The 26,438-nt window shown below is 36.7% G+C and overlaps 1 protein-coding gene and 1 non-coding gene across 2 annotated transcripts; one reads left to right on the top strand and one right to left on the bottom strand.

Moving 5' to 3' along the window:
* IFRD1 (interferon related developmental regulator 1) lies at window positions 1–25,752 on the top strand. The gene is made up of 12 exons (XM_036862897.1): window positions 1–315; window positions 5,052–5,156; window positions 5,300–5,384; window positions 6,152–6,276; window positions 8,412–8,569; window positions 11,252–11,302; window positions 11,385–11,563; window positions 11,653–11,761; window positions 21,805–21,939; window positions 22,440–22,568; window positions 23,022–23,117; window positions 24,986–25,752. Exons 1-12 carry the CDS (start codon window positions 225–227, stop codon window positions 25,073–25,075), a joined length of 1,353 nt encoding a protein of 450 aa, XP_036718792.1. The 5' UTR covers window positions 1–224; the 3' UTR covers window positions 25,076–25,752.
* Window positions 16,982–17,088, bottom strand: LOC118901384. Its single transcript, XR_005021358.1, has one exon. It is a non-coding gene; the product is annotated as a U6 spliceosomal RNA (small nuclear RNA).
* Window positions 25,753–26,438: the final 686 nt, after the last annotated feature.

Raw genomic sequence — 26,438 nt, 5'->3', positions numbered from 1 at the left:
AGCTTCCGCGCTAGAGAGAAACATGTATCGTTTCCGATCACAGCTCTTCACGGGGATTTCTGCTGCCGCCACCGCCCACTCTTACCCGCGCCGCTTCTCGCCTCTGTTGTTAGTCGAAAACTCGCCTCTCAGCCGCCCGCCGCACAGACGCACGAGTAAAAAGTGCAGCTCCATCGGCTGATCTTCGCTAAGCTCCGAGTTTAGGCGGCACCGGGCGTCCCACGATGCCGAAGAATAAGAAGCGGAACACTCCCCATCGCGGTGGCAGTGGTGGCGGCGGCTCAGGGGCAGCTGCAGCGACGGCGGCGACAGCAGGTACGAGGATATCCCCGCCGCCGGCATCCCAGTTGCCGGCCAGGCTGGCAAGTCTCTTAACCTTGGGCACCGTGGGAGGTGTAGTTCTTTTCCTCTAGACGTTTGCGTCGGCGGGGCACCTGCCGTGGCCGGCGAACTACACTTCCCAGCGTGCCCCGGTGGCCGTACCTCGCGCGATTTGGATCTGGCATGCGAGCCAAACTCGGGCACCGGCCGTGGAGGCTGGGAGGGGCGAATGGGTCCTTGGGTCTGGGAAGGGGTTGGCATCGGGGGTGACCGGGAGCTGGCAGGAGAGGAACTGTTCTCAGAGGCAGGTGCTGGCTCTCTAGAGCTCTCCTTGACGGAGGGTGGGTCCGGGCTCGGAGTTCCGTCTATGCTGTCACTGGTCACCTTTGACCACCCGGCTCCAACATGGAGTTCTCGGGAATGCTAAACGTCCGGCGGGTTTGGACTGGCTCTTGCGTCACGCGGCCTGGGCCTTACGTGGTGGGGCTTGGTGACGCAGAGGCGCCCATGTGGTATCCCGTTCCGCTGCCTTCTTGCGCATCCCGCGTGTCCACCTGGCCTGGCGGAGGCGTCGGAGGCTGGGGGCCACTGTCCCAGAGTAGGCTCCGCTCCTGTCCCTATCTGGCACCCGCACAAATCCCGAGCCCCCAGCTCTCCTACAACCAGTCGAGGCGACTTCCTACTCCCCGGGGCAGAAAGTGCGTTCTCCTTTGTGCTGTATTCTATAGGTTCTCTGATGGGAGCCCGGGATAGGCGGGAAGGGTGAGGAGCTCAAATTGCAATTGGCCAAAAGTTTAGGGTTTTTTTGTCTCCTCTTTGAAAAAAAGTTGAAGCTTTTCCTGGCTGGGTAGGTGCTTAACTGAATTAATGATTCTTTACTCCTAACTATACGGCTAAGAGAAAAGGACTTAAAGCAGAAAACCCTACGAGACCCAGCATACTGAAAGCTAGTGTTAAACTGGGTAAAATCAGCACGTTTAATAATTGCTTTGTTGAAACTTTGAAATTAAATGTTGGAATATCCTCAGATGTTATCACATCGGAACTACTACCAGCCATATATACTTGTCAACACAGTTGCCACTTTGACCCTCAGAATGATATGCCTTTGTTCTTTAGCAAGTAAATAATAGGCCAATTTTCTTGTTAAAGATGATTGGAAGCTGGTATTTTAAAAGCTTTCCTATAGGATTTATAGCAGCACGATAACTTTGTGATCATGTATTAAATATTTAATAATTGACAAGAATGAATTATTATAAATGTAGTTTTTTCCCTTTTCTTTATATCGCTCTTTATTTTCATTGAATGCTCTCGGTGTTCATGAAGTTCATTCTTGATCAAGATATAAAATACATAGTTTGTTGTGGCATCTAGTTGCTCTGTGTGAATTGAGGATACATACCTCTCTACCTTTCTGCTTCAGCTTTCCTCATCTGAAGTAAACATTTAAATTCTGTCTAGAAGGTCCGTATTAATTTTATTCTTCTTTAAGTTTACCTTTTGTTGATGGAACAAATGATGGAGATGCAGCAAGCTAAAGTCATTTTGAAAATGGTAATGATGTTACTAATGGCTTCCTTGAATCACAAACAAACCTTTATTCCCTTCTGGAGCTTTTCCTGTCCAGCCTCCTTCCTTCCTGGTACTTAGAGAATAATATCAGGAGGCAGTGGGGGATTGCCTTTCAGATTTTACCGTGAGGTTCATTTGTGACCTTTCATCATCAGGAAAAGAATTCTTTGATTAGTTTATAAAACTATACATGCTTTGACTATCTTTGGAAGTTTATACTAGAACTTATTAACTGTGCTTGCCTCTGATTGGGCCTGGGGGGTGAGCTTTACTTTTTGAAAAGCTTCATTTGGTTCTTTGTGAATATTACTTAACTCAAATAAATAAATGAATAAATAATAGTTGAGTAGAAGAGGTGGAAAATTGTCACAAACTTGTACTTAAAAGTCACTTATCTTACTGGTATTTTTAAGTGACATCTAGAAGAAATGGGATTCAAATGAGATCTTCCCATGTACAGCCGAAAGATAACCAACTTCTCTCTATCACTTTGGGTTTCCCATTTAAATTCTCTGCTTTTTAAGTTAGTGGACAGGTCTAGGAAACTAATAAAATTGACCTTTTGTTCAAGTGTGCTTATTTTTCGTGGCACTTAATTTGAAGAGGGCATTTTTAAGAAAGAACAAAACTTTGTTAATACGTAAGCCCTCTAAGAAATAAGGACTTTATGTGTCTAAGTGCCACCTCATTAATGGTACTTAGGATCACAAGGTGGGTGAGTGTGACCTAGATATCAGACATTCATACAGGATTTTTTTCCTCTTTTTTTTTTTTTTTTTTTTTTTAAATCTCTTTTTCCCTTGAGCCTTGGGAAATCATTGAAACTTAGAGAAGGGAGCTATGTGAGACCTGGATAGGAAACTCTTCTTGACAGTTTAAAAATAGGCTGAATATGAAAAATAAAAAACGTAAATTGATTTGTGAATAAATGTTAGTAAAAGTTAAGTAGATGACTCAACTGTTGGCATGACTTCGAATCATGAAAACACATGAAGAGAGATCCAGAAATAGAGTATAATGTCATAGGTCTTTGTTTATTTGTTTATTCCTGTCCTAAGCACTATGATTAAGAAGTTTTGGGATCTTGGTTTCATTGTTTATTCTTTATGCCTCTCTACTTTGATTGGCACACTTTATTCTCTTTCAGATAGCCGGCAGATTTGAAGGCCACTTGCTTCCTGTGTTGATTTAAAAATCTGCTAAAGTCTCACCTCTGTTTTGATTAAAAAAAAAGACAACCCCCATTTTAAAAAAAAAACAAAAAAACCAGCAACAGGCTTAGTTAAACTTAGAGAATTTTTGAAAAGCTTATCTTATGATATAGTAAATGATACAGATTTCTTGAATATAGAGACCTAAGTGAATACAATCTTAGGTTTGTATTGTATCCTTGTACCTAAGGATACAATTTTAGCTACAATCTTTGATTCGAGCTCAGAGGTAAATCAGTTGACTCAAGTCACTTTTGGGGCAGAATTTGGGACTTATTTTAACTCAGTGCTCAATGTAATTGATGACTAGGTAATCTTTCTATTAATACAAAATTCCCACAAAACAAAAGTGACTAGAAATGACAGTGACCAGGAATGTACATTTACTCCTTAAGTTAATGAAGGTGAGAGATTCTAGCTTAAAAAAAAAGATTTTTTTTTAAATCAGTCATCAGTTTTATACACATCACTGTATACATGTCAATCCCGATTGCCCAATTCAGCACACCACCATCCCCACCCCAAAAAAAAGATTTTAATTTTTTAGTAATAGCGCTGATATTTTAAAACTGTTGGATTTGTTAGAACCTTTCTTTTAAAGGTAATTTATCTATCAGGCTTTTATCTATCTTTTTATCCTACATCAAATACCAAAACTTTTTTTTTTATATTAGTTCTTAAATCTTGGCTCTTTATTGCTGGAAAATACTCACACAAACTTTAAAAGGGCACTATCAGTTTTCCCAAGGAAGTGACAGGAGTGTCAGCACTTGTGACTAGGAACAAATGTTCACGTGTGCACCCATCGTAGTAGGAAAGTCATCATCCAAATTCGTCACTAGTCACCACAGTAAAGTGGGTTTTTAAAATACTGTAGTCACTTTTGAAATCGGCATGTGAAAAAAGTCAAATCTTAAACATTGCTCATTTAAATAATTCAAAATCTTTGAAGCAAAGTCCCAGTTTTAAACACACCATGTCTACAGTCTTGATCAGCTTGCACCTTGCCCATAGTTCTTTACTTGCAAAAATGAGGCAATTCTGTAAAGACTCTCAAATTGATGCCTTCTATCTCCAGTGGACATGGCCCTGTGAAGTCCGCCATAGAGTACTGTCCAAGAGAAAGGAGGACCTCTGTGCAGTGCTTGAGGACCATTTAAGTGGTCCTCACTTAAGAAGCCCTGCCTCTTAAGTGAGTCACACGCTAGTTCACACGACTTCTCAGCTCTTCCGACTTCCATGAGTCAGGAACAAAAATCCTGTAGTTCACTGCACTGGGTATCACCCAAATAGCCCGTCAGAGCTCTTTATAATTTCATACACATCTCATCAGCACTGTAGTTCTTTAGTGATCAATTACTTCATCCAATTCCTATCATTACTTTCTATGCCATTTTGGATCCCCAAAATGGATGTCAACATCCCCATCCAAAACTTCAATTTTAAGCCTTTTTTGACCCTCTCAATTCAAGTTGTCTTTAAAACTACCATCCCTTAACTTCTTAAGTTCCCCTTCACATAAGACATGTGTAACCTAAAAACTAACCCATTCACCAGTTAATGTTTCCTAAGCCCAGTTATTCTCATTGGAACATATATTCGTCTTATTCTTATGATGGTCTGTTTTCATTGTCGTCATGATTTGAAGTAGTTTTTTCATCTGTAATACCACTTTTTGTATCACCAAAAACGGGTGCTGCATGTTAGATGATTGATACATTTCTGAAGTTGATGTATATTGTAAACAGTTGGTGCTCTGAAATACATATTAGGTGAATTGACTTATGTTAGGAATTTAAGTGTATTCTTTTGTAAAAAATCATCTCATAAATAAGTTTGGGTTTTTATTACTGGATTTTTTGTAAGTAAATTTTAAAATCCCAAGTTAAGTATTTGCATATATGACAACAAAATCACTTACCTTCACCGTCTTTTACCTATTAGGTGGCCAGCATCGAAATGTTCAACCTTTTAGTGATGAGGATGCATCAATTGAAACAATGAGCCATTGCAGTGGTTACAGTGATCCTTCCAGTTTTGCTGAAGATGGTATGAGTTTTCAGTTAAGATTTGCAACGTTAGATAAAAGGATGATTTAGGTGGAGGAATTCTTGTAGCTAAGTATACTGTTACCGCTCCCTATCTGCTTTTTTCTATTTAAATTACAGTGGTTGGTTTTTATTATTCCTTAGGACCAGAAGTCCTCGATGAGGAAGGATCTCAAGAAGACTTAGAGTATAAGTTGAAGGGATTCATTGACCTGACCCTGGATAAGAGGTAGGAATTATTGGAAACTCTTTTCTTCTGGGTGATTTCCGTCAGCCACCTTTTATTTAAAATATGTGCAGGTCTTTCATTTAACATTATGTTTTTCTAAAGCTCGATTTGTTTACTTTGTATATTTTAGTGTTTCTTATTCCTTTGGACTTTTAATGTATCAGTAGATAGGAGCACGCCACTAGAATTTAGATTAATAGCCTAAGATTAGTCGTTGTTCAGCATAAGAGCACATAACTGTATTTGATAATTGAAGTGGATTTGTTGAATTAAAAGTTAATCTTCAACTAGAAAGTATAACTAAACTTCAAAAAGTATCAAAGCTAAATTGTTTTCTTACTTAACAGTAGCTCTAGAACCAACTTAAAACAAATGGAATTAAAAAGCCCAGAAGATTCAAACAAGAACTCTAGACTTCTGTAGTGTTAAAAAAAGTGTGAGTTTACCTGAATATGTAATGTAGGAGAACATGTCTTATACATTGAAACTATAAAATTCTATGTGGTCGTTTAACATTGTGGTTATTAAACTAATAAACAGAAAACATTATGATATAGAGTAGCTTAAAATCTTTTGTGTAATAAGGTGAGTTGTAGATGAAAATTAAATTATTATTGAAAAACTGTGAGAGCTTGATGAAGATTAGATTTTAAATAATCTATAAATAGAAAAAGTTGAGAGGGAAATAAGGTAAGTTTTTAAAAGTCTCATTGACCGATGGTATACTCCAACTGGATATCCTTTCTCTTACGTTTTGTTTTAAATAGCGCGAAGACAAGGCAGGCAGCTCTTGAAGGTATTAAAAATGTACTGGCTTCAAAGATGCTTTATGAATTTATTCTGGAAAGAAGAATGACTTTAACTGATAGCATTGAACGCTGCCTGAAAAAAGGTAATGTCCATATTTTTGAGTCATAGTCACAGAACTAAAAAGGAATTTGCTACCTTCTGTGCAGTAATATTTGTTAATAGCACTTAGAAGTCTGGCTCACTCTTATAACTTTGTAATTGGCAGGGGATACGCCAGGCTTGTTAGAACTCAAAATCAAACTTGTTAGCTTTGTTTTGTTTATGTAATAAACAGTTCGAAACTAGGAAGGATTGGGGTGGATTATCAACTTTAGTTGTATCAGAAGAGGTGTTTGCCATTCTTTTGTATATAAGAAAGGCTTGAAACCATGTGTCAGATGTCAACAAAAAGTATTATTTATAAGCCATCCTACTTCATTTTTCTAAAATTAAAAAAGTATCATAATTATCTACCTCATTTTCTTATTTAAAACATCAATCATACCTGTCAATGACATCATTTCAGGATATCCCTTGGAATATTTGAATTCTAGAACTTTGTAATGGAGATTCTGGAATTCATAGTATGATCATAGAACTTTTATGATCATAGAACTTTTAAGAATGAAGAGAGACCTTAAAGATTAAGTCTAGTATTATCAAACTTTCAATTTTAGGAACTGCCAGATTTAAAAAGATTTGGGGCTGCCAGCTTAATTATTTTGCCAAGTAAGAACATTATGAAAATAATTAGCTTCAACTATCATTATCACTTTATCAACAAAATATTTCTAGCACCAAAAGTGTAGGAAGCACACATGTTCCTTTAAATCGAATGTGCTTAGCTTTATGTTCTTATTCTCATTTTGCTTCAGGTGAAAGCTTTGTCAAGAATGGGTGTTTGGAAACCTTTGATCTAATCCACCTCTCACTGTATAGGAAAAAGAAAGGCCTAGGAAACAGGAGACTGGTCTAAAGTTATATACTTTGTTACTGGTATAGTTGATAACAGAGCCAACTTTTTTGAGATATTACAATGGCTTTGTTAAAAGTGTTTACACTGAAACTGTATCCACAAGGTAGTTGGACTAGGTGACCTTTAAAAATTTCTTAAAACCTGCATAAACATTTAACTTATCAGATAATAACTTAAGTTCAAAATTTGCCCAAATCCTTTGGTGTATACAGTTCTCAAGAGTTAACTTACATTTACCTTTATATTAACGTATTTTCTATAGTTTTAAAGAATCCCTTATTTTTTTAATATTTTTATTTTTATTTTTTGGCCGTACCATGCAGCTTGTGGGATTTTTAGTTCCCTGACCAGGGATGGAACCTGAGCCCTCGGCAACAAGAGCTCGGAGTCCTAACCACTGGACCACCAGGAAATTCCCAAGAATCCCTTATTTTTTAATCCCTTATTTATTTAAAAAAAAAAAAACACTGGTGGAGGAAGCCCCGAAAGTTTAGTTTACCTCATGGGCTGTGTACATCTGAAATGCTTGTCAGATTAATTCAAGGGCTACTTGAGTACATGAGTACATGAAGGATTTGGAAAGTCAGATCAGCTTGAAATGCATTATTTGGCTGAACTGTTACACTACTCCCTTAAAATTGGTGTTAATCTCCATTTCACAGATGAGGAAATGTTTTGAGAATAAGAGTAATTGGTTGAAGATCATTTGGCTAATACGTGGTAGATCTAGGATTTGAGCGAGGTCTGTTTCCAGAGTTTGAGCTCTTTTTTTTTTTTTTTTTTTTTTTAATTTTATTTATTTATTTATTTATGGCTGTGTTGGGTCTTCGTTTCTGTGCGAGGGCTTTCTCTAGTTGTGGCGAGCGGGGGGCCACTCTTCATCGCGGTGCGCGGGCCTCTCACTGTCGCGGCCTCTCTTGTTGCGGAGCACAGGCTCCAGACGCGCAGGCTCAGTAGTTGTGGCTCACGGGCCTAGTTGCTCCGTGGCATGTGGGATCTTCCCAGACCGGGGCTTGAACCCGTGTCCCCTGCATTGGCAGGCAGATTCTCAACCACTGCGCCACCAGGGAAGCCCGCGCCACCAGGGAAGCCCTGAGCTCTTTAACCTCACTAGATTTATAGCTCATGTCAAAGCCTTGAGCATATTACGAGTTTCATAATTGGTAGATGCTATTTTGAAATTGAACAAATTTGGGAGATTGCTGCCTTAATAAGTCTATTGAAAATGATTTGTCATAGTTGCATTGTGGCTTCTTTTATAGGTAAAGGTGATGAGCAGCGTGCAGCCGCAGCATTAGCATCTGTTCTTTGTATTCAGTTGGGCCCTGGAATTGAAAGTGAAGAGGTTTTAAAGACTCTTGGACCAATCCTGAAGAAAATAATTTGTGATGGAGCAGCTAGTATCCAGGCTAGGCAAACTGTAAGTATAGGATTTTTAAATTTATAGATCTGTCTAGGCATGACAGCCAGACCTTGTGATGAATGATCTAGGAAAATAGCATCTTTAAAAAATATAGCAGGTTTTTTATTAACATTTTATTCTCATTTGTCCCTTTGTTTTTTGAATTTTATTTTTTAAATTTATTTATACAGCAGGTTCTCAAAAGTTCTCTATTTTATCCATATTTGTGTTTATATGTCAATCCCAATCTCCCAGTTCATCCCACCACCACCCCCATTTGTCTTTAATTTTAGTGAGCAGGCTCAATATGACAATTGCCCTCTTAAATTTTTTGAGACTCAACAGAGCATCCCATATAGAGAAGATTTCTACATCTTTGAAATTGAACATCATTTGCCGATATGAAATACAGTGCTATGTTGAGTTATTTAGGATGATCCGGTTTTTATTGGAGCTGAAAGAAATGGTCTAGACAATGTTTATTGTGTGGTTATTTTTTATTCTAAGAAATGTAATAGAGTGGTTTTTTAAAAAAAATTCTGGCTGTTGTGGCCTAAAAGTCCTTATGAGAGAGCTGAATGCTATAGTTACACAGGTGAATTTGGTAGATGTAGGAAACTCTGAAACTCTGACTTGTGAAATATTCATCTGGTTTTGGGGTTTGGAAAAGCTTTCATTCTCTAATTGATACATACCACTTGCAATACTTCAGACTGTGGGTTTTGGGGGTTTTGTTTTTGTTTTTGGTTGTTGGTTTTTGGTGTGCTAATAAGTGATTTAAATGATCACATGAACATGTTTTGCTTTATTCACAGAAACATGAGTTGGTTGTAGTGGATTTAGAAAGTGGATTTGAATCTTAATGGATTTTAAGATTTGAATGTTATGGATCTTAAGAATCTTAAGAGTCTTAATAGATCTTAAAAATTTAATTTTAGTGGATTTGAATCTTAAGCTGTTTTCCTAACAAGAGAACCAGTTTAAGTTTAAAACTTTTTAATACTGATTATTCAAATTAGCTTCCTCTTTAGTATTACATACGGTAAATGACATTAATCTTTGTATCAGATAAACCCTGAAGTCTTAGTGGCTTAATAAAAGTTTACTTCTTGTTCATATCACTGCCCAGTCAAGTCAGCAGGGTCCCTAGGCATCCATCCTGCAGCTCTGCCCTACCTATAGGTCCTTTCAGATGGCAACTATGGTAGCTAGATGGGGAAAGCTAGAGGACAGAGACACATCGCTTCTGCCAAGAGTTCCTTGGTTTACCAACTGTATGGATGCTGGGACTAGTCTAGCTCTTTCTCCCAGAGGCAAAGGAATAGGAGTTCGGTGACTTTATAAGAATCTCTGCCCCCCAATAGTTAGTAATCCTAAGATATTTAATCATGCTTTTGCTCTTTACCTTTCTGTTCTTCCTTTTTGTGTAGTTTCATGCAACTTTTAAATTGTGCAGGAGTATAGGGGTATTTGAAATGTTTGACAGAAAACACTATTGATTAGATATTTGAGGTGATCACTTAATTTTGGTTGCATGTGAGTTTGTTGTGGTCATCTAAAGGCCCTTTCTTCATCCTTCTCACTCTTGCTGTGAATTAAAATTAAAAAAAAAAAACTAACATTCTTCTGCATATTAGCAGAAGGAATCTTTATTAAATGGAGGCAGTCCTAATTTTTAATCTGCCATTTCTCATAGTAATCAGAAGGAGAGATGTGGCCTTGCTTCTGCTGCTTACTTAGGAGAAGCGATGATAGATTGAAATTTTTCTTTGCTAAGAATAATGTGTAGGCTACTTTTGAATTTTAACAATGTCCAATTTTTACCAGGATAAACTAATGAAAATAAAATAGTGACACCAAGCAGAGTAATATTACAAGTGTCCTCATATTATTGGAACAGAACTAGCTGAAACCTGGGCATATGAATGATGACTTTAAAGACTTAAGCTTTAAGCTTTAATGGTACTTGGAACAACATGAGGGAATTTTAGTGATAACATATGGGGAAAAGGGAAATGAAGAATAATAAAGCCTTACGGATTTCAAATTCTGTTTTTATATGATTAATTTGTTAGAGCAGTGTTCTGAGAATTCATGGCTCCTATTTGTGTTGCAGGTAGATTGTATATAGATATTCTGAATCTGTTTTATTAGGTAAGCTTTGCCTTGGTGATCTTGGACTGTGTACTCACTTGTTTAGCATCTCTCCCAAAAAAAATAAACAATTATAGGATTCCCACCCTCTTTTCAACATATTCCAAAATAAGTAAAATCTGAGTTAATGAGATCCTTCTTTAAGTCGGAAGTTTGAGGACAGCTATTTAAATTTTTTGAGATTTGTGTTTTAAAGGTTTTTAATAGAGTAGGTTTCTTTATCTCAAATGTCCACACTTCATCTCTGTCTTTGAGTTGAAGTTTGAAATGATCTGCTAGATTAATGAAGGAAAATCTGAGAGAAATGGAGTAACTTTCCTAAAGTCGTACTCTGAGTTTAGTAGCAGACCTTAGTGGGTTTTAGCCAAAACCCACTTCCCTTAACTTTTGACCTTATATTCTTTCTTTCTTTTTAATACTGTACTTGGGACCTAATGTAGTCATGTAGTTGAGAAATTTTTCACATTGAATTATAAAAGCAGGAAGATGTAGAATTAATAAGAAAATGGCAAACATTAATGTCTGTTTTCGTTTTGCTTTTTTTAGTGTGCAACTTGCTTTGGTGTTTGCTGTTTTATTGCCACAGATGACATTACTGTAAGTAGACAACCTTTTGAATCCAGTTGTTTGCACATTTCTCATTTAAGATGGTATCTTATATCCTGTTCTTATAAATTAGGAGCTGTATTCAACTCTGCAGTGTTTGGAAAATATCTTCACCAAGTCCTATCTCAAAGAGAAAGACACTAATGTTGTCTGCAGCACCCCTACTACAGCGCTTCATATCAGCTCGCTTCTCGTGTGGACATTATTACTGACCATATGCCCAATCAATGAAGTGAAGAAAAAGCTTGAGGTGTATGTATTTTTAGTTTCTTATTTTATAAAATCAACATTTATTGACATAATCAGTTGTGTTCACATAATAATGACTGACTATTTTCTAGGCATTTCCATAAACTTCCAAGCCTCCTCTCTTCTGATGATGTAAACATGAGAATAGCTGCTGGTGAATCTCTGGCACTTCTGTTTGAATTGGCCAGAGGAATAGAGAGTGTAAGTATCTGATAGGTAAAACAAAAACCTTGCATCACAAGGACCATTATTTCATCATAATCCTCACAATTAAGAAGTGGATGATAACTTTAGAGCATGGCCCACTGAGAACCTAGTGGTTGATCGTCCTGCTTCTTGGCAGCGGTGATGTAATACTTTTAAGAGCATAAACCAATAGGGGTTGGTAGAGCAATATTTAAGTGTAGTTCATTATACTTAATTGTTGCTGCCTACAGAACTGAAGTTTAGGTATACTCTTATTACTTATGGAGAGAGTTGTCCCATATAGTCTTTTGGATCTGCTTGGATTTCTCAGACATCAGACACATTAAGGTAATTCATGCATGGATGCTTTATAATAAATGTTGGACAGATGGATGAAATATTAAGTCAGCATAGGTTTGGGGTTAAGTCAGATGAGTTTAGTTACTGTTATGTTTAACTTTTAAGCCAACGATGGAAATAAACATGGCCCTTTAGTCTGGGACATGTGCTTTGCAGTTCTCTACCACTGTCAACTCATAGTTGTTTTTTTTTTTAAACCACAGTTTGGCTTTTGAAGGTATTTGAGTTTGTGATAGGTGACCAATAGGTGTTCCACCATCCTGATGGTATTCCAAGTTTAGCACTGAAAAGTCCTGTGTTCTAGGAAACCCTTTGTCTTAGGCTATATGGGACATTTGGTCACCCTGGTTTGTGACCTCTATTGTGAATCTTGGGTTACTTACTAGCTGCTTCTTAATTTAAGGAGAAAGACTATTTCTGGAATGAAACTTTGTCTGCAATTAAAGAACTTATTTAACAGTGGATAATTCTAAATAAGATTAATACATGTTCTGGGTTGCCTTGCTTATTCACATTCCATTCTAGGCCTGTGTTTCGTTGCCCCCCCCATCCCTCCTTACTTTGAAAGAGAGCAGGTACGAGGTAAAAGTAAGTTATTAATGCTGTCCGTAGCTAATGAGTCTCCTTATGTGAGAAATTGGAGGACTGAAGTTTAGCAATCCATTTAATTTTATTGAGCTAGTTAATGGCTCCTTAACCTCAAGGCACAGAAGCCAGATGCCCCCGTTTTTAATCTTGTATTCCTCTACTGACTAGAAATGGTAATTTCTTTTCTTTTTCCTTTGAAATGCATCTTAAAAGTGAACTAATGATGCAGTTTAAAGTATATGTGTTGAATTTGCTTAAATTTGCATAAATGTAAATATATTACTACCTACATATCTTATGTTCTCTGACTTAATAAATAATATGTGATAGCCAGGAGAACTCATCCAGATGTATTTAATTTGACTGAAGTCCTTGTCAAAGACAAAAATGAACTGGGTTATAAAACAGAACCTAGCGTTTTGTTTGCTATTTTTTTTTTTTTGGAATTTTAGAATTTTATTCATTTTTTATACAGCAGGTTCTTATTAGTCATCCATTTTATACACATCAGTGTATACATGTCAATCCCAGTCTCCCAGTTCATCACACCACCCCCCCCCACCACCCGCCGCTTTCCCCCCTTGGTGTCCATATGTTTGTTCTCTACTTCTGTGTCTCAATTTCTGCCCTGCAAACCGGTTCATCTGTACCATTTTTCTACATATATGCGTTAATATACGATATTTGTTTTTCTCTTTCTGACTTACTTCACTCTGTATGACAGTCTGTAGATCCATCCACGTCTCTACAAATGACCCAATTTCGTTCCGTTTTATGGCTGAGTAATATTCCATTGTATATATGGAATATATAACTGGGTTATAAAACAGAACCTAGTGTTTTGTTTGCTTTTTTTTTTTTTTTTTGCAGTAGGAATTTTATTTTGAATTTTTTGAGGAACATCCATACTATTTTCCAAAGTACCTGCACCAATTTACATTCCCACCAACAGTGCACAAGTGTTCCCTTTTCTCCACATCCTCACCAGTATTTGTTATCTCTTGTCTTTTCGATGACAGCTATCCTAATAGGTGTGAGGTGATTCCTCATTGTGATTTTTATTTTTTTAACATCTTTATTAGAGTATAATTGCTTTACAATGGTGTGTCAGTTTCTGCTTTATAACAAAGTGAATCAGTTATACATATACATACGTCCCCATATCTCTTCCCTCTTGCGTCTCCCTCTGTCCCACCCTCCCTATCCCACCCCTCTAGGTGGTCACAAAGCACCGAGCTGATCTCCCTGTGCTATGCGGCTGCTTCCCACTAGCTCTATTTTACGTTTGGTGGTGTATATATGTCCATGCCACTCTCTCACTTTGTCCCAGCTTACCCTTCCCCCTCCCTGTACCCTCAAGTCCATTCTCTAGTAGGTGTGCATCTATATTCCCATCTTGCCCCTAGGTTCTTCATGACCATTTTCCTTTTTTTTTTTTTTTTAGATTCCATATACATGTTAGCATACGGTATCTGTTTTTCTCTTTCTGACTTACTTCACTCTGTATGACCGTCTCTAGGTCCATCCACCTCACTACAAATAACTCAGTTTCGTTCCTTTTTATGGCTGAGTAATATTCCACTGTATATGTATGTGCCACATCTTCTTTATCCATTCATCTGTTGATGGACACTTAGGTTGCTTCCATGTCCTGGCTATTGTAAATAGAGCTGCAATGAACATTTTGGTACATGACTCTTTTTGAATTATGGTTTTCTCAGGGTATATGCCCAGTAGTGGGATTGCTGGGTCGTATGGTAGTTATGTTTTTAGTTTCTTAAGGAACCTCCATACTGTTCTTCATAGTGGCTGTATCAATTTACATTCCCACCAACAGTGCAAGAGGGTTCCCTTTTCTCCACACCCTCTCCAGCATTTATTGTTTGTAGATTTTTTGATGATGGCCATTCTGACCAGTGTGAGATGATATCTTATTGTAGCTTTGATTTGCATTTCTCTAATGATTAATAATGTTGAGCATTCTTTAATGTGTTTGTTGGCAATCTGTATATCTTCTTTGGAGAAATGTCTATTTAGATCTTCTGCCCATTTATGGATTGGGTTGTTTGTTTTTTTGATATTGAGCTGCATGCGTTGCTTGTATGTTTTGGAGATTAATCCTTTGTCAGTTGCTTCCTTTGCAAGTATTTTCTTCCATTCTGAAGGTTGTCTTTTCATCTTGTTTATGGTTTCCTTTGCTGTGCAAAAGCTTTGAAGTTTCATTAGGTCCCATTTGTTTCTTTTTGTTTTTATTTCCATTTCTCTAGGAGCTGGGTCAAAAAGGATCTTGCTGTGATGTATGTCATAGAGTGTTCTGCCTATGTTTTCCTCTAAGAGTTTGATGGTGTCTGGCCTTACATTTAGGTCTTTAATCCATTTTGAGTTTATTTTTGTGTATGGTGTTAGGAAGTGTTCTAATTTCATTCTTTTACGTGTAGCTGTCCAGTTTTCCCAGCACCACTTATTGAAGAGGCTGTCTTTTCTCCACTGTATATTCTTGCCTCCTTTATCAAAGATAAGGTGACCATATGTGCGTGGGTTTATCTCTGGGCTTTCTATCCTGTTCCATTGATCTGTATTTCTGTTTTTGTGCCAGTACCATACTGTCTTGATTACTTTAGCTTTGTAGTATAGTCTGAAGTCAGGGAGCCTGATTCCTCCAGCTCCTTTTTTTCTCTCTCAAGATTGCTTTGGCTATTCGGGGTCTTTTGTGTTTCTATACAAATTGTGAAATTTTTTGTTGTAATGCCATTGGTAGTTTGATAGGGATTGCATTGAATCTGTAGATTGCTTTGGGTAGTAGAGTCATTTTCACAATGTTGATTCTTCCAATCCAAGAGCATGGTATATCTCTCCATCTATTTGTATCATCTTTAATTTCTTTCATCAGTGTCTTATAATTTTCTGCATACAGGTCTTTTGTCTCCTTAGGTAGGTTTATTCCTAGATATTTTATTCTTTTTGTTGCAATGGTAAATGGGAGTGTTTTCTTAATTTTACTTTCAGATTTTTCATCGTTAGTGTATAGGAATGCAAGAGATTTCTGTGCATTAATTTTGTATCCTGATACTTTACCAAATTCATTGATTAGCTCTAGTATTCTGGTAGCATCTTTAGGATTCTCTATGTATAGTATCATGTCATCTGCAAACAGTGACAGCTTTACTTCTTCTTTTCCGATTTGGATTTTATTTCCTTTTTTTCTCTGATTGCTGTGGCTAACACTTCCAAAACTATGTTGAATAATAGTGGTGAGAGTGGGCAACCTTGTCTTCTTCCTGATCTTAGTGGAAATGGTTTTGGTTTTTCACCATTGAGGATGATGCTGGCTGTGGGTTTGTCATATATGGCCTTTATTATGTTGAGGAAAGTTCCCTCTATGCCTACTTTCTGGAGGGTTTTTATCATAAATGGTGTTGAATTTTGTCGAAAGCTTTCTCTGCGTCTATTGAGATGATCATATGGTTTTTCTCCTTCAATTTGTTAATATGGTGTATCATGTTGATTGATTTGCATATATTGAAGAATCCTTGCACTCCTGGGATAAACCCCACTTGATCATAGTGTATGATCCTTTTAATGTGCTGTTGGATTCTGTTTGCTAGTATTTTTTGTTTGTTTGTTTTTGTTTTTGTTTTTTTTGTTTTTTTTGTTTTTTTTTTTTGTTTGCTAGTATTTTGTTGAGGATTTTTGCGTCTGTGTTCATCAGTGATACTGGCCTGTAGTTTTCTTTCTTTGTGACATCTTTGTCTGGTTTTGGTATCAGAGTGATGGTGGCCTCGTAGAATGAGTTTGGGAGTGTTCCTCCCTCTGCTATATTTTGGAAGAGTTTGAGAAGGATAGGTGTTAGCTCTTCTCTAAATGTTTGATAGAATTCTCCTGTGAAGCCATCTGGTCCTGGGCTTTTGTTTGTTGGAAGATTTTTAACCACAGTTTCAATTTCAGTGCTTGTGATTGGTCTGTTCATATTTTCTATTCCTGGTTCAGTCTCGGAAGGTTGTGCATTTTTAAGAATTTGTCCATTTCTTCCAGATTGTCCATTTTATTGGCATATAGTTGCTTGTAGTAATCTCTTGTGATCCTTTGTATTTCTGCAGTGTCAGTTGTTACTTCTCCTTTTTCATTTCTAATTCTATTTGAGTCTTCTCTCTGTTTTTCTTGATAAGTCTGGCTAATGGTTTATCAATTTTGTTTATCTTCTCAAAGAACCAGCTTTTAGTTTTATTGAACTCAGCTATCGTTTCCTTCATTTCTTTTTCATTTATTTCTGATCTCATCTTTATGATTAAAAATATGGAACACTTCACAAATTTGCGTGTCATCCTTGCGCAGGGGCCATGCTAATCCTCTCTGTATCGTTCCAATTTTAGTATATGTGCTGCCGAAGCGAGCACTCTTTGCTATTTTTGTTAGGTTTTTTGAAAGGAGGGGAGTGTCTGGTGGTGGATTAGTGTAGTTACAAGGTGTTCAAAAAGTTAGTTAAACCATAGGTTGATTTAAATTAGGTTTTTGTAGCACATTTGTGGCATCAAATTATTCAGAGCCTTTTGCTAACATTAATTATTTTGTGTTATTATTAACCTGGAAATCTAGCAATGTGATGAAATCAGCCTGGGAGACTTAGTAAAAAACTCTCTGAAGAGCTGGGTTTTAGGTTGGGTTTTAAAGAATGAGTTGGTGAAATATTAATAATAGCTATTTGTTCAAAGTTGATATGAAGAATTAGTAATCCTTCGTTTGTGAGAGCTCCCTTAGTTTACTTTGTGTGTCTGCCATGTAACCAAGCAGGTAAAGAGTGTACTTAGGAGCTGCTCTGCCTGGGTTCAAATTCTGTCTTCCACCCTTATTAGCTGGATGATGTTGGGCAACTTCTCTATGCCTCAGTGTCCATATCTTTACAATGGAGATAATAATAGTCACTACCTAATACGGTTCTTGGGAACACATGCCAAGTACAGTGTAAGTGGTAGCAGTTCCTGCACTATTAAATGAATCAGGTATTACCTCCCTCTTACTAATACTCTAGTAGTGGCCTTTTAGGAGCTCTCTAGGGTAACTTAAACTAAGACAAGGGCTATTTAGTGAGTGGAATTATAGATCTGAGGGCCTTGTGATACGCTGATTCAGGAAAATATACCAAAATATAGTATAGTCAGACCTTCCCTAATTTTCCCTGCTCTGTCCCCCACCTAAGCTGACAGGGGAAGTGCTTCAGGACGGAGAGACAGAGCGGAAACAAAGAAAAGAAAATCTGAAGACTCACAACACACTCCCCAGGCCTTAATCACTTAGATTTTATATTTCCAGAAAGGACAACCCCACGTGCTTCTCATTTCTTGCCTTTGTTTATAGGATAACTGACTCATGTAAAAATGTCTCCATACTCTGATGGAGACATTCTGCCTCAGTTAGCAGGGAATGAAAAGAATAAAAGTCTTTGTAGTTGAGTAGAGTCAGATAAAACCATTCTAGAAATAGTAGTCAGCGCTTTGCAGTGAAGTGGGGAGAGATCAAATTCTGTTTTAATGTTAGGCTTCCCTATGATTATTATTATTATTTTTTATTTATTTATTTATTTTATTATTTATTTTTGGCTGTGTTGGGTCTTCGTTTCCGTGCGAGGGCTTTCTCCAGTTGCGGCGAGCGGGGGCCACTCTTCATCGTGGTGCGCGGGCCTCTCGCTATCGCGGCCTCTCTTGTTGCGGAGCACAGGCTCCAGACGCGCAGGCTCAGTAGTTGTGGCTCACGGGCCTAGTTGCTCCGCGGCATGTGGGATCTTCCCAGACCAGGGCTCGAACCCGTGTCCCCTGCATGAGCAGGCAGATTCTCAACCACTGCGCCACCATGGAAGCCCCCTTATGATTATTTTTTAACACGTAGGACAGCTGTGCAAGATCCAGCTTATTTCATTTTGTTTACAGTCAGTGCTCCAGTGACTTCTGTATAGAAATACTAGATTGGGGGATGAGTTTTGTGACCTTAAGCATCTCATCCTGTGTATTTAAACTCTTCTAAAAGTTTTCTGTGGTTTCATTTCATTCTAACGCCACTCAGCTTTTGAAACCATTTAACTTACAGTTGTTTTAGTATGAAATAACTATCTTTAGCTGACCTGTTTGAAGCATTTATATTGTTAGACTGAAACAGGCTATATCATAAAAGAGCTGTAGCATAATGGATGTTTATGTACTGTGTTTAATATATTTTTAGAATATATAAATATATTTTACTTAGGCCTTAAATAAACCTGTGAGATGTGGGTGGTATTAACTATCCCCCGAGACACAGATTGCTAATGTAATTATGCCCAAGGTTATATATGTCTAAGTAATGGATGTTTGTGATTCAAACATAGATGTTCTGACTGCAAAACCTGTTTTGTATGACAATAAACTTCCTCATATAGCTGTCATTATTACACTGATTTTTTAAAAGTCCAATTCTATGTAAATTCCTCTAAATCTAGAATATTGATATAATAGTTCATGCTTCATAATTTATTGGGCAAATTTATATTTCCTGTCTTATTTAATCCTTAAAACTATCAGGTGGTGGGAGGGTGGATATTTTCATTTTACAGGTGATGAAACAGATTCGTAATTTTTAAAACTTGATGTAGTGAGTAGTAGGCTTGAGGTTCTGATCTAGGACTTTTGACCCCGTTGTATGGCAATGACTATGCAGTTTTCTTTTCATTATTGATAGGAGTTAGGTATTTGTCCCTCTAGGAGCCCAGTTTTCATTTGTCCCTGAGTGTAGAGTTTTACTATGCAGTTATCCCAAACTTCAGTAAATTGGCTTTTGGATGCTGTTTATGGACTATTTTTGTTATATTTTATGTTTTCTTTCTTTTTAAAGCACAGGCACTTTATGGAGACATTTCCCTACAGTACTTAATATTTATTTTCACAAGTACTATATTCAACTCAGTGGTTCAGACTCTGTTAACTAGATTGAGTTTTATTGATTGCTAAGATTATTTACCGTGGGGTTTCTCAACTTCAGCACTGTTGATATGTTGGGCTGGATAATTTTTGTTGTTGGAGGGGGCGCTGTCTTGTACATTTTAGGATGTTTAGCAGCTTCCCTAGCTTCCACTCATTAGAGGCCAGTAGCACCTCCTGGCAGATGATGATAACCAAAAATGTCTTTAGACATGGCCAGATGTATGCTGGGAGGTGAGATTGTTGAGACCACTAGCAGTAGTTCCCAGTTCTTAGAACAAATTAAGGTAATGCATAGAGTCTTGTTAATTTTTGGTGTATTCTCCCATATATGTATTTTTAAATCTTCCATAAATTTTCTTTTTGAGAATATACAAAAGAACAAGTAGTCAGTGAAATGAGTAGAGAACTTCTAGTCCCTGAAATTTATTTGTTTCTAGCAGTAAAATGATTCCCATTTTGTTATGATGGAATCAAATTTTTTGGAATTTAAATGTACAGATCAAAGTATCGTTGGACTGTTTTAATAACATCTTATCAGCTTTGGTACCTGCTTTTCTAGATGAAAATCTTCTTGACAGGTGTTATTTCCAGCTAACTCAGACATAGAAAGTTGAATCAGAACATTTGAAGAAAACATTTGTTAGAACAGTTAAGAGTGTACAATCTGTAAAATACTGGCAATGAGAAAAATACTTTAAATTAAGAATATCTGTGTTAATTTCAAGCTTATTTTCCATGAGTGTAATAATTTTTTTCATTTTAGACATTAAAAGAAATTATATTTTTTGAGATTGAACAATTATGTATACAGTGTGAAGAATGCCTACAATAAGAGCTGCTTGTTTTATTTTTTTAATTTTTTTATTTTTGGCTGCGTTGGGTCTTTGTTGCTGCATGTGGGCTTTCTCTAGTTTCGGCAGGCGGGGGCTCCTCTTGGTTGTGGTGCGCGGGCTTCTCATTGCAGTGGCTTCTCGTTGCGGAGCACGAGCTGTAGGTGCACGGGCTTTAGTAGGTGTAGCACGTGGGCTCAGTAGTTGTGGCATGCGGACCCCAGAGCGCACGGGCACTAGGGTGTGCGGGCTTCAGTAGTTGTGGTGTGCACGCTCAGTAGTTGTGGCTCTCGGGCTCTAGAGCACAGGCTCAGTAGTTGTGGCGCATGGGCTTAGTTGCACCATGGCATGAGGGATCTTCCCGGACCAGGAATCTAACTCGTATCCCCTGCATTGGCAAGCGGACTGTTACCCACTGCGCCACCAGGGAAGTCTGAGCTGCTTGTTTTAATAGAATAAGTTAAGTGATTGTTACCACCAATGCAAAAAATGTTAAATAGGCATTAATAACTAGAACTGGAGATGGGTCACCTTCTGGCTTCCATGAGTGTCTGCTCTAGTTTTTGGTCAGCTAAAGAACTTGGAATCATCTTTTAGTTTAATGTGGTTGTAAAATTTAATCAGGGAGTAAAAACACCCAAAATAAAGAGACTTTCAAAGTATAGCCACTTAAACTGTAAAAAGGAAGCCCATAGTCAACTTATGGTCATAGCAAATAGTAATACATTTTGTGGCTTCCCTCCAAAAGGGATTAAAATATCTTCCTTTCTTAAATAATTTAATCACTTGAGTTGTGCACCTGATGTAAATACTCGGTTGCTTATTTGAAATATGGCCAATAAATTAGAAATTAGGTGCTTTAAAAAGCATTACTGATAGCTTGCCCTTTTGGAATAAGAATATTTGGAATTCTGGGAATATGTGCTTTGGGGACTGTGCTTTGGGGACTAGGGAGCCAGGGGGTAGAAGCTGTATTGGTTTATGTGTATCTGACTATCACTGAACTTGGAAATCCCAGTAATGTCTTGAATACAGTAGGAACACAGTAAGCATTGGTTGAATGCATGTGGTTATACTTGGAAGAGGAATGTTCATTGTTTGGTGGTAGTGTATCATCTTGTAGGCAACATTTCTGGATTAAATTGTTGCATGACAATAAGTGTTTATGTGTGTATCTGTGCCAAGATCTCTAAATAGCTCAAAGATTTGCGTTGCTCTGTGTAACCCTGTTGGATATTTCCAAGGTGGACTGTTTTTTTGTTAACTCTAGAAGAGTTTGGGGGGAAAGAAACAACAAACCACAAACAAAATCAAATTTTTTTTTTCTGACCAGGACTTTTTTTACGAAGACATGGAGTCTTTGACTCAGATGCTTAGGGCTTTGGCTACAGATGGAAATAAGCACCGGGCCAAAGTGGACAAGAGAAAGCAGCGGTCGGTGTTCAGAGACATCCTGAGGGCGGTAGAGGTAGGCCACTTAATGCTGTAATAGGTACTCCTTGGTGGTTGGTCTGTAAACCCCATTTATCTTCCCTTCCTTTCCTAGATTTCTGCTTCCCCCAATTTCACCACTGGCTTGTGAGGATATCTTGTCTTTCTGACTCGTCCTGTAACCTCCCCTCCCTCCGCCCCTGCCAATCCTAGACCAGTACAAATATCTGACTTTTTCACCAAGTTTGTTGAGTGCTTTTGAAACTTAAAAACATTCACAACAAGGTGGTTTTGCCGTTAATATTTATCCAGACTTAGTTGTGTCTTCAAGTCTACCACAACTAGGCAAATTCTACACCCTTATATGTGGGATAGTACTTCCACTTTCTAGTCTATTCATATTTCAGGGATGGAGGTATCAGTTTAAACCATAGTATTCATTTCAACATATATATGTCTGTTTAGAAATTGTGTTTATGTAGGATCTCTTTAGATCATTTTGGTTCCTCTTATAATTTTTGTTCTTCTCTTGGCCAGGAACGGGATTTTCCAACAGAAACTGTTAAATTTGGTCCTGAACGCATGTATATTGATTGCTGGGTCAAAAAACATACATATGACACCTTTAAGGAGGTTCTTGGATCAGGGATGCAGTACCACTTGCAGGTGAGTGGGTGACATCCTTTCTGTATGTTTGCTTTTAAATTAAGGAGGAGTTTTAAATCTACCTTACTTAACTGGCTTTTGAAGTTAGTTTCAATATACAGAATGTTTTCAGCATATGATATGCAAAATAGCAAACTTATTTTTGAAAGTTAAATTGAATAAATATGAAATTCTTCTGTTTGTTTTTGTACTGTGTAAGCCTAGTGGAGCATCTATATAGCTGTTGAAACACTTGATATCTTTGTAGGAAAGCAGATAGTTTGACATAGCTTTCTTGAATTCAAGACATTGGAAAACAATTTGGTCTTATGAGAAACAGAAAGAAAATAAGTGACTTACGTTCATATTTATAAGCTCTACATAACTTCTGTTAACCAGATTTCACTTTATGTAGTTAAAAAAAAAGAGCTGATATTTAATACTGAGCCTTACTACCTTTCTCTTTTATTTAAGTCAAATGAATTCCTTCGCAATGTTTTTGAACTTGGACCCCCAGTGATGCTTGATGCTGCAACACTTAAAACAATGAAGATTTCTCGTTTTGAAAGGGTAGGTTTGGTTTTGTTTTCAATAGAACTAAATTCACAGAAGAAAAGTGGAGCCAAAGCTTTGATTCTGCCAGGTGATAGATATTTAGCTATGTCTGTGAGATTTTAGTTCTCATGATGTTTCGGACACAGAATAGCTGGACTAAAAGTATAGAAACTTCACTGCATTTAGAGTATGGAGGGTTATGATGAAATATTTTTATCCATAATCCTATTAACATAGAAGCTATTTTCATTTTTTGTTTCCTTTTGCTCTATGAAGTTTATATATTTAAGGATAAATATTTACACAGTGCTTCTTTCATATCAGATAACTGAGCCTAAACTTAGTAAGTACCAGATTCATTTTACAAATGAGGAAACAAATGTGTTCAGAGAGTTTGTAACATTAAATAGTGGTTAATATTATTTTTATTTAACATTTCAAAAACCCTTATATTTTTATTTTTTTTACTAAGGTAAAATTCACATAACATAAAATAAACTATTTTACACTGTACAGTTTAGTGGCATTTAGTACACTTACAGTGTTGCACAACTGTCACCACTATCTAGTTTCCAAACATTTTCACCACCTCAGAAGGAACCTTATGTCCATTAAGTATTCATTCTCCGTTCCCCTCCCCTCTTCTCCCCCCCAGCTGCTGACAGTCACTAATGTGCATTCTGTCTCTATGGATTTACCTATTCTGGATATTTCATGTACATAGAATCATATAATGTGACCTTTTGTGACTGGTTTTTTTCATTTAGCATAATGTTGCCAAGGTTCATCCATGTTGTAGCATGTCATTACTTCAGTCCTTTTTGTGGCCAAGTAATCCTTCATTGTGTGGATATGCCACATGTTTATCTGTTCATTAGTTGGTGGACATTTGGCTTGTTTCCACTTTTTGGCCCTTGTAAATCGTGCTGCTATGAACATATATGCACAAGTTTTTGTTAGAGCACCTGTTTTTGATTCTTTTAGGTGTATAACTAGGAGTGGAGTTGCTTGGTCATGTGGTAATTCTGTGTTTAACTTTTTAAGGAACCACCAAACTGTTTTCTACAGTGACTGTAGTGCATTTTGCATTCCCACTAGCAGTATAAGAGTTCAAATTTTGACATCCCTACCAACACTTTTTTGGTTTTATTTTTGTTTTAAATTATAGCCATCCTAGTGGGTCTGAATTGTTTAATTGTATATTATAAAGAATCTTTACATTTAATCATTTTGATGGTCATATAATTGATTGTTGGGTATTTTAAAACTGTTTTTAATAAATACTAATATTTTCACATAATTTCTCTTTTGAATTATTTCTTGGAAGAAATCCTTGCATGGGACTACAGGGCTTGATTATGATTTTTTGATATGCATTGCCAAATTACCTTCCAAAATAATTCTATCATTTTTAATTATTTTCAGTGGTGAATGAAAGCATGTAGCGATTACACACATATTTGACAGCATTGGGTTTTATAATTTAAGAAATTTGTTAGTTTGAATGAAACCTTATGATATTTTTCCTTATTATTTTAATTAACAGCAAATTTGAGTATTTTGTCCACATTAATTCATGATTTGTCTTTTCCTTGATCAGAATAAATGTTTTTATACTTTTTAAAATTTTTTTGGCTGGAATTTTCTTGGTATTTTATTTTACATGTTTGACTATTTTTTTTCATACAGAATAGCCATGAACTATAATGTGTTAATTTTCCCCCTCATTTTTTGTGTCTGTCTTATAAACATTTAAAATATTTCTAGAGTCAAATTAGTTCATTTCTTTCCTTTGTGATTTTTTTATTTATCTTTTTTTTTTAACTTTATAAGAATATCTGAAGCCTTAGTGGCTCACCTGTATTTTCTTTTCTTCATTTCAGCATTTATATAATTCTGCCGCCTTCAAAGCTCGAACAAAAGCTCGAAGCAAATGTCGAGATAAGAGAGCAGATGTTGGAGAATTCTTCTAGGTTTTTAGCATTTGAAGACCACTTTCTAACTTCCCCCCTTTTTTTTTTTAATAATTTCTAATGTATTTAAACTCTAGAGACAGTTTTTTATCTTGGGTCAACAGATAGCTTTTGTAGTAGGGGTTATATTATAATTTAAAGTATAGCATTGCAAATGGTGAGTTCTGGTTATTGAATATTCTCTGTATATATAATCAGTAAACATGAATAAAGTGTTTGTAGTGTGTGGTCATTTTCTATTTATGAAGAGAGCAAAAATATAGTATTTCACTTGATTTCATGATGAGAAAAACTATTAGCTGAGGTTAAATTTCTTACGCTGTGGTTGTCAGAAATATTGATTATAATGATATAGATATACAAGGTATTTAACTTAAGATCTTAGACAGATGAGTTCTGGATACAATTTTGGGAGCTAGATCTTCTGGAAAAGCTGCTATTATTTTCAATTTAAAATGGAACCTAATAATTTTGTCAGTGGGATCAACAAAGGGAATTATACCGTGAGACCTTACAGCTGCACTTACAGGCCGTTCAGTCCATCTGTTATTCATAATGAATTTGTATATGCCAGAAAATTTGCTAACCTTGACCTCTGAGGGCAGTAACACTAATTTTATCTGCTGTGTAAGACCTTGTGCTCTTTAATTTGAAATAAAGATCTTTTCACACTAAAAGTGCTTCTTTTTTAATAGAAGAAAACATTTATGGGTTTGAAGTTCAAGTTCAAAATGATGAAATGGGGTAGGGAGAGAGTGAAACAGAACTTGCCTTGTATATTTGGAAACATGAAAATAAATGAAAAAATGTAGCAATATATCATTGGCTTTCCAACTATTAAGACTATTGCTGCTTGGTTGCCCATGAGGTGATTTTTTTACTTTATGGGAAGTTGTAAGCATTTTGACAATGCATTAGGGTTTTGTTATTATTAAACTTTATATTAAAATTACATTGCACAAGTAATACCTGCAGTTTAGAATTCATAGATTTATTTCTTTATATTAATGCAGAAAATAGTGATAAGAGGGGTGGGGAAGCATGTAGATAAGGACCAAAATAGAGGTATTTTTTCTAAACTAGCATCCCTCTGCCACATCTTCAACCTCTCCTGGAAGGTCTGATGTGCCCCCTTCATTGAAAATCATTGGCCAGCCTGTGCAACCACTGTTGCTTCTAGGAGTATGAGTTCCATCCCTCAGAAACGGTGCAATGGAAAACAGACTTGTAATCTCGAACCTGGCGTTGTGTGTTGTCACCTCTATATTCCAAGTAGGTTAGAACCATGGAGAAGAGATTGCAAGTAATATTTTTTTCTAAATTTTCAATTCATATATGTATATTTTAAAATATTAATGAATTT

The sequence above is a fragment of the Balaenoptera musculus genome, chromosome 9 (assembly GCF_009873245.2).
Source record: "Balaenoptera musculus isolate JJ_BM4_2016_0621 chromosome 9, mBalMus1.pri.v3, whole genome shotgun sequence".
Lineage (NCBI taxonomy): Eukaryota > Metazoa > Chordata > Mammalia > Artiodactyla > Balaenopteridae > Balaenoptera > Balaenoptera musculus.
This window is presented reverse-complemented; position numbering and strand designations above follow the sequence as displayed.

Bases quoted from the DNA above. Each gene is read 5' to 3' on its own strand.
- IFRD1 (XM_036862897.1), top strand. From the start codon at position 225: ATGCCGAAGAATAAGAAGCGGAACACTCCCCATCGCGGTGGCAGTGGT. The intron at 8,570-11,251 runs GTAAGTATAGGA...TGCTTTTTTTAG, and splicing joins GTATCCAGGCTAGGCAAACT to TGTGCAACTTGCTTTGGTGT. The intron at 11,762-21,804 runs GTAAGTATCTGA...TTTTCTGACCAG, and splicing joins TGGCCAGAGGAATAGAGAGT to GACTTTTTTTACGAAGACAT.